Source organism: Acartia tonsa, chromosome 10 (genome assembly GCF_053477335.1).
Source record: "Acartia tonsa isolate MP-2025a chromosome 10, ASM5347733v1, whole genome shotgun sequence".
Taxonomy (NCBI): Eukaryota; Metazoa; Arthropoda; class Copepoda; order Calanoida; family Acartiidae; genus Acartia; species Acartia tonsa.
This window is the reverse complement of record NC_137269.1, coordinates 38,282,093-38,296,597: the sequence shown is the minus strand read 5'-3', so window position 1 is coordinate 38,296,597 and position 14,505 is coordinate 38,282,093. Positions and strand designations below refer to the sequence as shown.

Here is a 14,505-nt window from a genome sequence, read left to right as displayed (position 1 = left end):
TTTTTAGGTGAATTTTTGATATTCTTTTTCTGGCAACAGCTGTCCGCCATTTTAGAAAGTAATCGATTTCTATTGCCTTCCCTTTCTTGGGCTCACCTGCCTTGTCCTAGATACTCCTCCAAAATATTCCCCTTTAATTTCTTACAAATAAGCTTAATTTTTTGATTTCATAAAATCATATATATAAATATTTTATGTTTTTTTTCAAAATTTAATGCTTAATTATGAAGTTTTATCGAAAATAAAATTTATAATTAGAAATACTTTTTGAAAATTTACTTCATTGTTTAAACGTTACTTATCCTCCACTTTTTGATCCCTCCCCCCAAAATATATTCCCCTCCCCCTTTTTATCAAATTTCCATTTTTCTTCCTTTCACCTTTCTCTTTTGATGGCGTCGTTAGACGAGTCAGATCACTTATAACGTTTTCCGCCGATTTTTGGCGTTTTAAGCCGTTATTTGTCGTTATTGTGCCGTTTTCATGTTCCAATGATGTTTATTAGATGTAATGCTTTCTTGTGATTAGTTTTATTTTAATTTTTGTCCATTATATTGTGTTTTTTACATGTTTTTTTGCCGTTTCAATACGTTTACTTTTCTAAATATTTATATTATAAATTGCTAGTTTTAACCTATTTTTAATTATTTTATCTCTTTTTATGACTTAATTTATTAGAGGACTTACATTTTTTTCATTTTGTAATAGGATTTTCATTATTTTATATCTGGTTTAATCTGGATTACCTAATATAGCCTAATTTTATTTGCTATATACATTTTACAATTACATGGAAAGAATCCTCCTTGTTAATGAATGGAAATATTTAAAATGTGTATTTTGGGGGAGGGATAGGGTATCTTTATTTATTGTTAAATTTTCCTTGCCTCTAGGGGCTTTGAGTTCTACAAAGGGATTGGGAGGAACTGAAATTTCTCTCTTACTAATCAAATTAAATAGCTTGAAACTTTCCCGTGGCTAATATTAATTTAGTTGCTCGTGAGATCTTAACATACAAACAATCCAATAATATTATGATTTTTTCATTTTCAGAAATTTAATTTACACACACACAACTACAGAACCATGGCTGATGTTATGCACCAAGGACGTGGCGGCGGCGGTAACTTCCGCGGACGTGGTGGGCCCAGAGGCGGAGGTAAGAATTTTTTCCAATTTTATCTGCAAATCTTAAATATTATCCAAATAAGGTTTTATTATGAATAAGTCTTAAATTAAAGGCCCTAATTAAAAGAAAAGACTTTCACAGATGAAATTTTTCCGGCTTTTAAAAGAATTCTGAAATCCTTCATGAATAGGTAGTCAAGTTAAATGGCAATTTATTTGAAACTATGCTTATTTTTCTGGTAAATAAATTTCTTATGTAAGATTGAAGGGCCCTAGAATCTTTTTTTACAAGATCTAAATTATAATTTTTACTCCCCTTATAAATTGCTGTTCAACTTTATCTTAGATTCAAAAAAAAAAGATTATTTGATATCTTAAAAAAACCTCTGTTAATAAAATGTCATAATTTCCTATTAAAAATATATTTCGGAAAAAAAATATATAATCTCAAAAAGACGTATAAATATCAATAAAAGTCGAAGCTAAAGTTCTGAAAAGACAGTTTTTTAAGCTCAATTATGTATTATGAAAAATAAAATGTTCAAAGCTTTTCCTTCGACTTGAAACATTCCTGGGCTTTTTCTTATTTGTTCTTCTCTATAAATCTATCTAATCTAAATTATTACATATGATATTATTTATGCTAGAGACATTAAAAACTGAAATCTTAATATCAAAGAGAAGACAAAACTATTGTTGCCCTAAAGGATTGTTTATTAATATATGTATTTGTTTAATATTATTTTCTTTTCAGTAAAAAAGCGAAATTTGTCTTAAAGCTAATAATGATTAATCTAAGTTACGGCATCCTCTAGATTCCCTTTAAAGTAATAGAATAATAATGGACTTATGTTAGTATTAAACTGAAATTTTATTTTGTTTATATTTTGCCATTCCTAAACCATTTACTGGTAATTTTTATTTTAAGGACTGATAAAGGGGGGTTATTTAGAAATCATGTTATGCAATTTTATTTCCTTCGTTTACTTAATATATTTCCATTTAATTGCTGCTATAAACTATTTAACATGTATCCTCTGCTTTGGGCATTTTAAGATATATTTTTTTATCTTAAGTTAATTAAGCTTCCTCTTATGATTATAGCTATTACACTATGTCCCTTATAATATAAAAAGTCAGTAACTGAAAGAATTTCATCATATAACAGTAGAAAAAGAAGTAAGTAACTTTGGATAAATTACCATTCAAGCAAACAAGAAAAAAAGCTGCGATGAAAATAATCTAGAAAAAAAAGTAACAGTATTGATAAGTATTAATCTTGGTCGTAAGGATTTGTCAGCATAGCTTCACTGTAAATAAGAATTGTCGTTTACAACATTGCTGTGCTACTCGTCTTTCGTTTTTTATCTATAATACAAAGTAGAACGATGTCTGTCCGTCTGTCCCTTAAGATCTCGGTAACCACTGAACCGATTGGATTATACTCTTCAGGGTATATACCTATTGGTCCTGTGGTGGTTTTAAGCTATTTTTTGGGGCCACCCCCCCAAAAAACAAAAAAAATCAACTCCCCATTTTTTTTTTTAGGAGATATCATTGGTCCTTTTTTTTGTAGGAGATATCCTTAGTCCTTTGTAGAAGATTTCCTTTGTAGAAGATTTCCTTTGTGGAAGATTTCCTTTGTGGAAGATTTCCTTGGTCCTTATTTTTTTTTTTTTTACGAATTTCACCTTACACTTTTTTTGATCACCTCTTGGGGCAAAGTCCCTAGAGGCTAGGGGCGAAGCCGCTAGTTTTTATCATAGCACTAAAGATTCTAATGCTATGCTGTTTAATAGGCTTTTCGCTTAATATATACGTTTTTATCATACGATTATGAAAGAAAATAGATATCTTTAAAAAAGAAATTTTTGTGTTAATTTTTGATGTTCTGATCGTTGTTGGTCCGAAAGCATTAACCTCTCAACTAATGCTATTGCAGAAAATAAACCTTTGATTGCTAATCAGTGTCAGGATGCGTTTAACCTATTTTTTTTGGGGGGGAGGGGGGCTATCCATCTACTGTTGCTTTGAATATCGCGCATGGACTGTCAATGCTGCAATTAGTTGATATAATGTTTATGTATGACACTGCTCAGGGCATATATTCGAACCTATTATCTCATTCAACAATCGGATGCGCTACTCTACGTTCGCAAGTTGCTGTTAATTAAGAAGTCTGTTTTAAATGTAGTATTAAAAACTGCTTGATCATTACAATGATAGAAAAATTGCTGCGTTACTATCCCAAATGTGAAATAAGCTACACGTTTTCCAAATCCTTTTTTTTTTGTTTTCATCAAGGATGACAATATCTATGAGAGTGAAGGTAGAAAAGGATAATTTGACTTGCTTTGAAGTATAGAAAAACTAATATTAAGAATTCTTAATACGAAGTTAATGCTTAGCTGTTTAATATTTGCTGAAATAATCTTAAGAAGTTTGAAATAAACAGGAAGATTCTTACTTATACATTACTCTACATTCGAATTTATAGTCTGTGAATTTACTTTGTTAGTGAGGACATTGTAGCCTCAGTGGGGGGGGGGGGGGGACTGTTATTTACGTCCAGACTTAGTTTGTTCTACAAAAGGTGTATATTTGTTAGGCAACATTTGGTGTACATTAATTTAAGATTTTGCCAAATTTTATTGGGGGGGAGGAAGGGTGACCCTATCCTATTTGTCTTATGATATGGATTCCATATTACGCAGTAAACTTTTCTCGAAATATCTTAAAGGACTTTGGTAAAGAATAATACCTATAAACTGCATACAACTATGGTATTAGGGACAATTTTAATTTTATGTAAAATTAAGGGGAGGGGGTTGACTCATATGATATTACAGTTGGGAAAATGAAGGGAATTTTTTTACTGGAAAACAAATAGAAATCTACATTTAAAACCTACATATCAGCATTCTACCAATAAGGTAAGTAACTGTAAGTAATATCGAAAGGTGTTTATACCAATCAATTAAGTTCAGAATTTATTTGAAATTTTATTTATAAGATTAACACGTTAGAATATTTAAAACTTAAAACTAAAAGAAAAAACTCTAGATTGAGATTAAGATTACTTTCTGTTTGCGTATTTACAAAGTTTTTAATCTTTTAAAAAAAGCTAAGCATTTAGGCCCCCATGCATCAATTCTAGTTTTTTAGAAGATTACGTATAGTAGAATTATTTCTACATATTTATGTTTGTTTATTCTATATCCTTGGTAGTGTTTTCGTTAACGTAAAGGTTCTAGAGTTAGGAATTTTTTGAAGTGTAGTTGTTGTATTTGGGTTTTTAAAGATTTCTACTATATTATGATTTTTAATTGTTAGTTGGTTGGTTAGTTTTAAGAAACATTTCGAATGTTAATAAAAAAAATCTTTTCTTTCATTGGTTGTGTTCCAAAAAGATTAGCTTTTCCCACATAGTTACTGTTCTTGTATTAAAAAAATCTTTTAATGAAAAGACGTGAAACTGAAATTTGATAATCGATATACAGATCTTCAATATAAGACGAAAGAAATTAAAGTTGAAGGTGTACATAAATTTAAATTATGGTACTAAGAAAATATTACCTATGAGTAGCTCAAAATATTCTATGGACTAATAAACAGGTATGTTTTTACTTATTTGCTCTCGGCAATCTGAGGACCTCTTATTCTATGGAAGACTGTGGATGATGAAGTAAGTACCAGGTTAAGTTCTATTAACTTGTTTTCTACGGATAAAAAATATTTAGATAGATCTTCGTCACAAACACGTTGGTCTTCAGGTGGACGTGGTAGCCCAGGTGGAGCTCGTGGCGGTCCCCGTGGTCCTCACAACGATAGATCTGGCGGTGGCGGCGGAAGAGGCGGTCCCCAGGGCGGACGTGGAGGTGGTGGACGCGGAGATTTCCATGGCAACTTCCCTCGTGTGGATCCCATCACAAGACGTCTTCAAGAGGTTGCTGGCCCCTCACTTGATCTGCCCCCTGTTGATACTTCAGAGAAGCAGTTCTCCGGCAGGTCTAGGCTCTACATCGGTAACCTGCCCCCGAACGTTGACGAGTCGGCGTTGAGTGAAATGCTGAAGCCCTTCGGCGAGAGCAAGGAGGCTTTTGTCAACAATGATAAGCACTTTGCCTTCCTTCGCATGGATTATCGCGAAAACGCCGAGAAGGCAAAGCGCGAGCTCGACGGTAAGCTGCACAACGGCCGCAATTTGCGCGTGCGCTTCGCGCCCCACCAGGGCGCCCTCAGGATCAAGAACATCGGGCAGTGGGTGTCCAACGAGCTGTTGCACCGTGCATTCAGCGTGTTCGGTGAGATTGAGCGTGCGTTGGTCTTTGTTGACGAGCGTGGACGCAGCAAGGGCGAGGGTTTGGTTGAGTTTGAAAAGAAACCAGCCGCAAATGAAGCCTACAAGCGGTGCACCGAAGGACAGTACTTTTTGACCAGCAGTCTGAGGCCGATTATTGTTGAGCAAGTGGATGATACTGAGGACGACGACGGCCTCCAGGAGAAGGCCATGCCGAAAAGAAATGCTGAATACCAGAAAGAGCGCGAGGTTTGTATACATATTTTTTTTTACTTTTTATATTCCTCTGATATGTACTCTATAAAAAGATAGATTATTCCAAGCAGGGCAGGTAAGACTTTTACAATTTTACCTATATTTCTCTAACATATGTTGTTAACTTTGAGTAGCGATGCTACTAAACAATTTGTATCTTATTTTTTATTACTATATTATAAATTTTGCTTTAATTTTCCATAAGAAAATCGTTAAAGTTTGAATTTTTTTATAGCTTTAATGGATTTAATCTATTTTAGCACCCATTGATTAAAATTTACTAAAACTTGTTAAAGATTTCAATTATAAAAATAGCATTTTCTATAACAAAAAAAATTATAATAATATATATATATTTTCTAACTGGCGCAAGCGATGTTTCAATGCTGAAATATTTTATGATAAATGCTCTTAATTTGTTTTATGTGCGAAGTTCTACAAAAAAATATAAACATTAGAAATAGATTTAAACTCAAATTTATGTGATATCATGATATGACGAAGAACAACTAATAAAATATATAAACATCAAAGGTTTATAAAGAGTGGTAAAAATTCTATGGTTTTGTTCTATTATGTTAAAAAATGAAACTTAATATTTGAAGATAATTCTTACAGTAAAGTATTAAACTGTACATTTTGACCATATGACAATTATGATTATTATTAGCAACGCTGCTTCTTTAACTAGACTACAGCCAGGGACGTCCAAGCTTTTTATTTGTGGTACACACCCCTGGACGTCTCAGATTACAGCCGTTTTTTTCCTATAGATTATTAATATCCTAAAACTTAATGAAAATTATACCTCTTAGATTAAAATGTTATACCTAGTAAAATTACGCCTATTTATACAAAAAAAAAAATTCGTTATCGCTATGCTTTCTATGGATACATTAACATTTATGAACAAATTAATATATATTTGAAAATATTATTCGAAATAACTTAACAGAAATCTAAAATGAACATCTGAAGTGAATATTGAACATATAAAAAAGAACAATGAACTATTATTCTTAGTGATATACATGAAATATATATAATAAAAAAGAACATTCTTAACTATGAAGAGATAACAAAAATACGCATCAGACCTTAGAACATGAGTTCAGAAGAAATTAGAATTACCACTAGGAGATTTGAGAATCAAAAATCTATTTCATTAAAAATATATCCTATTTTAGACAAGTTGGAAGTTTTTTGTCTAGCTTAAGATCTCAACTACTACACCGATTGAGTTTTCCATAATAGGGGAGCTTTACATGGGTCTTTGGTTTGTTTTTGGCTATTTTTTTTTCTTTAGAATGAAGTCCTGGATGGTTTTCAGCTATTGATTGTCCAACCCTTTTGCTTTGAATACGAAAACCATATATGCTATGGGCGCAGCCGTTAGTATTTTATAACAGGACAATCGTAACCAATAGTTGCACCCTTTTTTTTGTGAACTTTAATTATATTTAATACTTCCTAATATGTATTAATGTTTGAGAAGGATTTTTTTATAACACTTAATGCGCGATGTGGAATTATTTCTAAAATCTTTACAAGTATAAATTTTAAATTGATATTATGTTTATAAAAACTACTTGATGATAATTGATGTAGAACGCACTGTTTATTACATAGAGCTAACCTAATGATTATTATGTTCTTGACTGCGCAAGCGTTATCTTATTTATCTTTACTTGTTCTTATTATACTAGTGCCTCTTATTGTAACTAAGAGAAAATAAGTGTTTGATATGTCTCGTTAAATGGATAGTATAGAAATTAAGTTAAAGGGTAGGTAGGTAGATAGATATTCCGTAATTTTAACGACTTGAAACCCTAATTTTTTCTTATTTTTTTTTTCTTAAAATCTTCCCTTTTTGAATACATTGTCTTTCCATGTTTCAATTCAATTAGAATTACGAGGGGTTGCTCAGAATCTGGGTTTCATGGGATCGGGGAGAAGCCCCCCCGATCATATTACGTTAGATTATATTGGATAGATAGATTAAAATAGAAACAATTAAATACCTAAGATACGAGATAATATGGAGACCCGATAACGGTGAAGTAAAGTATGAATATTTCATAGATTTAAAAAAATGATTTTATCGAACATCAATAACTATTCCTAATAATGAAGTATTTTTCCAAAATAAGTTTATATATTTAACCACTGATCAATTCATTAAAATCTTTTCATAAGGACTTACAATACAAATTTAAAGTTTTCAATTTAATAAAAATGAACGAATTCTAATTGTATTAATTACAACATCTGCCATTATCTTAAACTAAATTTAAAAGAATAATATAGATTTAATTTTAATATTGAAAAATTAAGGCCCTTCAAGTGCTTATTAAACAATTCATTAGAATTAATAATTAAAGAGAAAATTGATTATGTTGAGGGGGAAAATTAAAAGAATTGGATTAATAAACACTTAGACAAAATGTTCATTACTGTGTCCTAATTTTGTTTATTTTAAATCAGGTGGGCCCTAGATTTGCTGAGAACGGTAGTTTCGAAGCTGAATATGGAGAAAAGTGGAAGCAACTGTATGAAATGAAGAAACAGGTATTGGCCTTAAATCTTGCAGGAATGTAGGAATGATATAATGGCTCTAAAACTAATCTTGGGTTGTCTTTGACTTATGATACTGAAACTAGAGCAACTTTACTAATTTTGATGAATTAGGTTACTACTAGCATAGAATGCCGCTCAATAGTTAATTTTATAGCAGACAACCGCGTAAAATATTAAAGTTTAATACGATCAAGATTATTTTAGTTGGTTCTAAAACTGATCTTTTTTATTTCATAGAAACTGGAAGCTCTTGACAGAGAAATGAAACTAGAAGAAGATAAACTTATTGCACAGATGGAATATGCTAGGTAAGATTTGCATCCAATTGCATCCTAACCAATAGTTCAATTTATTTTGCGAATAATGACACTCAGATTTTAGATAGAATATAAAACTCTTAGAAGTTTAGGAATTAAGTTAATGTTTACCTGCTACAAAAATAAAACAGAAAAAAATGCATTCTAGATTTTATACAAAAAAGAATTATTTGACTCATTTCACACATTTCTTTCCTGAAGAATTCAAATAAGAAAATATTCTGATTTTTATGAAGTGGGTGGAAGGGGATTAATAGATGAAGGGGGGGGGGGGGGTGGAAGTAATGTTGTAAAATAATATACACCAAGTCTGTATAATCCCCTATACATATATCTAACATTTAATCAATGAGCCAAATTAAACCTCATGTTTGTAGGTATGAACACGAGACAGAGACCCTGCGTCGTCAGCTTGCCGCCAGAGAACAGGGCAGAGACCAGAATAGATCCATGTGGGAACAGAAGGAAGTGGTAAGTTGTGGTTTTATACTTTCTCGTCTTTAGAACAACAACCCTAGGACCCTTAAAGCTCTTCTTTATAAGCCTTTATTTCGTTGGTTTTTTTTTTAGCAAATTTTGAAATTAAGTCATAAGTTAACATTTTTAAGTAGCGAAGCATACCAAATATTAAAACGGGCATTTGTTCAAATTAATTTAGTTGGCTTATTCCCACACCCCAACCCCCATTAATAGTAGCTTTCAACGTGGCCAGATCCAAAACTATTCATTCCTATTGCGAAATGATCTGTCGAACCGTTCATGAGATTTTACTGTAAACACGCATTTAACTTCATATAAAAGGATTGTTGTACAGAAGTTTTTTTCAGGAGATGTCCAGAGCCTTTGAGACAGAGGCCAGCCGTCAACAACAGGAAGAAACCATGATCAGGTAGGTTTTTTAATCTTACGAGGGTTGGAGGCATGAATTATCCCCCACTCCACAAGGAAAAAAATACTCCCATATTTGAGTTTATAACATTTTCATATTATTTCTGTCACCATTTTTATCCTGTGAAAAATATTTTTTTGTCCTCATCCGAAACTGCATGGATTTACTCGGTAGCAATATGCAGATTCGTGAAATGAACGGATAATTTTTTAAAAAGATTTTTTATACTAATTTTTAAATTTCTTGATCCGTTGGTCCAATATAGAATTTTTTTGAAATCAAATATTTACTGTACTGTGATATTTAAAAATGTTGTCATTCTTGAATTGTCCTATCAATGTTTTTTTTATATAGAGAGAGAATGCAAGCCCAGGAAGAAAACTTAAAACGCAGACAAGAGGAAAACAACATGTTTGTTCAGGTATTATTTTTACGGCTGATAACAAAGTTTGGGCACTTTAAAAAGTTCAGGGGTGTATATTCTACATGGGATCCCCTGCTCAGGGGGGGGGGGGAATAAAAAATAAGTGGTTGGAGGGAAAAAAAATGTAAAAATTAATAAAACTGAAAACATTTTTTCCATTTCCCCCCCTCTTTGGTGAAAAAAACTTTTAAAAATGTGTGGTAGGAGGGATAAAGTAAATAAAATATGGAGTTCTTTAAATATTTTTCCATTTTCCACCTACTTGGTGAGAAAAAACTAGGGGGGGAAGAAAAATAAAAAAATTTGTAGCAGGGGGAAAAAAAATCTTGTGCAGAATATACACCCCTGAAAAAGTTATTCACTCGTTATATGGTAAATCTAAAGTACATGGAAAAGTAGAACTCAAAGGAGATTAAATTCGGAACATGGAAAGAAAACTAAGTAGCGGGTTTCGTTGTATTGACATTAGTTTTTGTAGGTTATTTTAGGTAAGGTTAGGTAAATGTTAATGATTGCCCCGAAGGATAAGAGTCTCTCGCATGGGGCTAGACGAGAAAAGCTACTGCTATAAAATGACGAAACCCGCTACTTCGTTTTCTTTCCATGATCCTTAGTTTCTTTTTTAGTTTGGTCATTAAAATATTGGGAAGAATTATATGTAACATAGTATAATTTTCCTCTATTGGTATTCAATACTTTTACTGTTTTAGCAGCAAGAAATGGGTGGACCAATGGGCGGTCCAATGGGCCCCGGACCCATGGGACGTGGTGGTATGCCTCCTCGCGGCGGACGTGGCGGCCCCATGGGAATGCCTAGAGGAGGACGTGGCGGTATGGGCGCCCCCAGAGGTAAGCTGTCTTCAGTAGCTAAGTTTCTCCACAACTGGGTTATGTGGCTTGACTGGACATAATGATACAGTCTAATAATTTATAATACTAATACAAACTCATAAATCTTAAGTTTTATTTACTTGAAGTGTGTTAAGATTCTCTCTAATACTAACTTGGAGCCCCCCTCCATTGGATTGGACTGCAAAAAAGTTTTAAGAATATTCTCTAATCCATTAGCATGAAATCTCTGGGGACTTTTAAAACCATATACGGAGAGGGTGTTTATGTTCATCATGATTATGGGAATACATTTATCGTCCATTGTTTTGTCTTATCAAGATCCATAACTATTTATTTGAATTACCTAACAAGGACCTAAAAGAGCTATTAATTTAGGTATGAGCGAAGAAATGGGAGATTTCAAGCCACCAATGGGCGGCCCAATGGGCGGTATGGGTGGCCCAAGAGGCGGTCCCCGTGGTGGTATGATGCCCCGCGGCGGTCCCATGATGGGCCGTGGCGGACCAAGAAGGTTTGACGATGAGGGACCCGGAGCTAAGAGGGGCAGACGTTTTTAAGCCTCAAAAATAGATTATTTTTTTCACTTATATATATCTACATATGTTATTGTAAACAGCCGTTTGAAAATATAATGGTTAAATTTCTTTTCTTGTACCTCAGAATCAAGCAAAAATGATAAAAAAAAATATTATTAGCATAGTCGTTTTTTTTTCAAATTACAACTAAATCATTGAAAAAATTCCCAAATAAAATACATTCATAAAAGCATTTTTCATAACTGTTATTTGAAAATTACTAATATTTTGTGTCTTATTATCATGACATATTTAAAAATTTTGTTATTAATGTTTCATTTTTGTACTTGTATTAATGTATAGTGTAAAATAATAAATACATAAAAAAAAACATATAATACAGTATTTACATCTAAAGATAATAAACAAAATTTTCTGTATTAGTAAAGTCTTTATGTTCACCTACTTTTATAACTTTGTGTGCTAGACGCGTGTATTATTTTCAAAGAACCTCGAGTTGTCTGAAATTCAGGATACCTAAAGTTGCTGGGCTCATGTTGTTTTTCTTTTCGGGAAAGCTTTACAATAGACTAAGTGGCTTTATGTAATTTTCGTACACTATTCAGTCATCCCAGGCTAGGGGCGAAGCAACTTGCCCTAGAAGTTATTTTTTAAAGAAAATACTGCGTTTAGAACGATTACTGGAAAAAAGTATGACATCTTCCATAAGTAGCTAAGCTCAACAAAATCATATCAAGATATATGATAAAGCTAATTGCAGCCTCTACCAACAAAGAAATTAATTCGGGGGGAAAAGTCACAAAACCTATACGTGTTTTTCAGCTGTCGTTGGGGGGCAACACATCGTAAAATCGAGAACCTCTCCATTTTGCCCCCTAAATATTATTTAAGGGGGGGGGGGGGGCGTAATGACATTTATTCGTAATCCGTGAGCAAAATGGTTGTAAATATTTAGCTAGACCCTTCAAACTTGGTATATTATTCAAGAAAAAAACCTGTAAAAATATAAGTAAGTTTTTAGGTTAGGTTAGGTAAATGCTCTTAAAAGGACTCTCCACAGAAAAATCAACTTTGGATTTTTGAAAATCGAACCTGAAACTATTATTCTCTGTTCAATTTTAGGCATTTTTTGTTTTTGTGGCATTGCCATCGAAGCCCTTTGAAAATTTTGTCCGCCACCTATTTGTACTGCCGCTATAACAATATATACTACACTTTACTTCCATTCAATATATGTTTGCCGCTAAAGAACATTTGCTCCATTGCAACCGATCGCTCTACGATTTATCCTCTTCCTGACTGGACAATCCTGCCGCCTCCATTTTGTGTTCGCCTCCGCCAAATATAACTATCTTTTGCCGCATTCATCGCCCTTCTCCGTCGCTACTCGGCTATACATTGCGTACGTCGCTATACACAACACCCCCAGCCTCCATTTAATTTCTGAACAAGGGAGAGGGGAGCATGTATTGAACCGCGACATACAGCAATGAATAGCGGCGGAGAAGGGCGATGAATGCGGCAACATAGAAGCTAAAAATCACTAAAGCAGCACAAATTGAATGGCGGGAGGATTCACTTAAAGGAGGTAAAAAATTTCAAAGGGCTTCGATCGCGATGCCACAAAAACAAAAAATGCTTAAAATTGAACAGAGAATAATAATTTCAGGTTAGATTTTCAAAAATCCAAAGTTGATTTTTCTGTGGAGAGCCCTTTTAAGCCCAGCAGAAAACCAACCTAGCCAGGGGGGGTTAGCTTTAGGTTAGTCTGATGCTAATTTTTGCTCAGAATTTAAGTTTTTTGACCTACAAAACATATATTTTGATATATAACAAGATATATATTGGAATAAAATGCACTTAACCCCTGCGGGCCACCAACCTAGCCCGTTGGGGTCGGTTCCCAACATGCTGGAATATCCTAAATAAAGTCCTCATGAATATACAAAGTTTATTCAAGAAAAACATGTAAAAATATAAGTAAGTTTCTAGGTTAGGTTAGGTAAATGCTCTTAAGCCCTGCAGAAAACCAACCTAGCCCGCTGGGGTTATTTCCCTGACTTGCTGGATTATCTTAAATAAAATCATCATTAATAGACAACGTTTATTAAAAAAAACATAAAAAATTTAAGTAAGTTTCTAGGTTAGGTTAGGTAAATGCTCTTAAGCCCTGCAGAAAACCAACCTAGCCTGGGGGGAGGGGGAGTGGGTTAACTTAAGGTTAGTCTAATGCTAATTTTCGCTCAGAATTTGAGTTTCTTGACCTAAAAAACATATATTTTGATATATAACAAAATATAGTGGAAAAAATGCACTTAACCCCTGCGGGCCACCAACCTAGCCCGCTGGGGTCGGTTCCCGACTTGCTGGATTATCTTAAATAAAGTCCTCATTAATAGGCAAAGCTTATTAAAAACAAGGATGACAACATCCATAAGTAGCGAAGCACAAAAAATGGTAGATGGGAATACGTACAGGTAGATTTAAAAGGTTTTTACTAAAATCAAGAATAGATTTATTGGATAAAATAAATATGAAACCTTGTTTTATTTTGTATGATGACGATGGTCAAAGTAAATTATATTAACAATGCAATGGGAAAAATTATTTTGATACTGATATCCCATAAAAGTTTGAAAATTGGATCAAAATAAACAAAGATCTTGGGAAATATGTAAAACATTTAAAAATAGCCAAAAACCTGATAAAAGGCAGTCTGGCCGCCATGGTTGTTTTCTTAAAACGACAAAAAATTTAATTTTTAAATCCTTAAAAACTTTAAAAATTAGGAAAATCGGACCATATACACTGAAGATATGGAAAAAAGTGTTAAATATATTTATAAATAGCCTAAAACCTGCCAAAAAGGCAGTCTGACCGTAATGGTTATTTCCTTTAAAGACGGGAAATTTAATTTTGATATCTACAACTGAAAAATTTTTGAAAATCGGACTATAAACACTGAAGTTATGGAGAAAAATGTTAAAAATATATAAAACCAGCCTAAAACCTGCTGAAAAGGCAGTCTGGCCGTCATGGTTGTCTTCTTTAAAAGATGGGAAATTTAATTTTGATATCTATAACTGAAAAAATTTTGAAAATTGGACCATACACTGAAGATATGTAGAAAAATGTGAAAAATATAAAAAATAGCCTAAAACCTGCTAAAAAGGCAGTCTGGCCTTCATGATTGTTTCTTTAAACGACAGGAAATTTAATTTTGATAT

General features: G+C 32.9%; 1 protein-coding gene across 4 annotated transcripts in view; it reads left to right on the top strand.

Moving 5' to 3' along the window:
• LOC145330604 (hrp65 protein-like) overlaps nucleotides 1-11,655 on the top strand; it is a 118,245-nt gene extending 106,590 nt beyond the window's left edge. The window contains exons 2-10 of one of the 4 annotated variants that reach the window (XM_080175243.1): nucleotides 1,053-1,159; nucleotides 4,869-5,677; nucleotides 8,168-8,251; nucleotides 8,498-8,568; nucleotides 8,955-9,048; nucleotides 9,405-9,466; nucleotides 9,821-9,887; nucleotides 10,604-10,739; nucleotides 11,118-11,655. In XM_080175243.1, coding sequence (XP_080031369.1) covers nucleotides 1,087-1,159; nucleotides 4,869-5,677; nucleotides 8,168-8,251; nucleotides 8,498-8,568; nucleotides 8,955-9,048; nucleotides 9,405-9,466; nucleotides 9,821-9,887; nucleotides 10,604-10,739; nucleotides 11,118-11,299 — 1,578 coding nt within the window. In that variant the 5' untranslated portion in view covers nucleotides 1,053-1,086 and the 3' untranslated portion in view covers nucleotides 11,300-11,655. Of the gene's footprint in view, nucleotides 1-1,052; nucleotides 1,160-4,868; nucleotides 5,678-8,167; nucleotides 8,252-8,497; nucleotides 8,569-8,954; nucleotides 9,049-9,404; nucleotides 9,467-9,820; nucleotides 9,888-10,600; nucleotides 10,740-11,117 lie in introns of those variants that run through there. The other 3 variants (XM_080175242.1, XM_080175245.1, XM_080175244.1) reach the window with 3 other exon arrangements.
• Nucleotides 11,656-14,505: the final 2,850 nt, after the last annotated feature.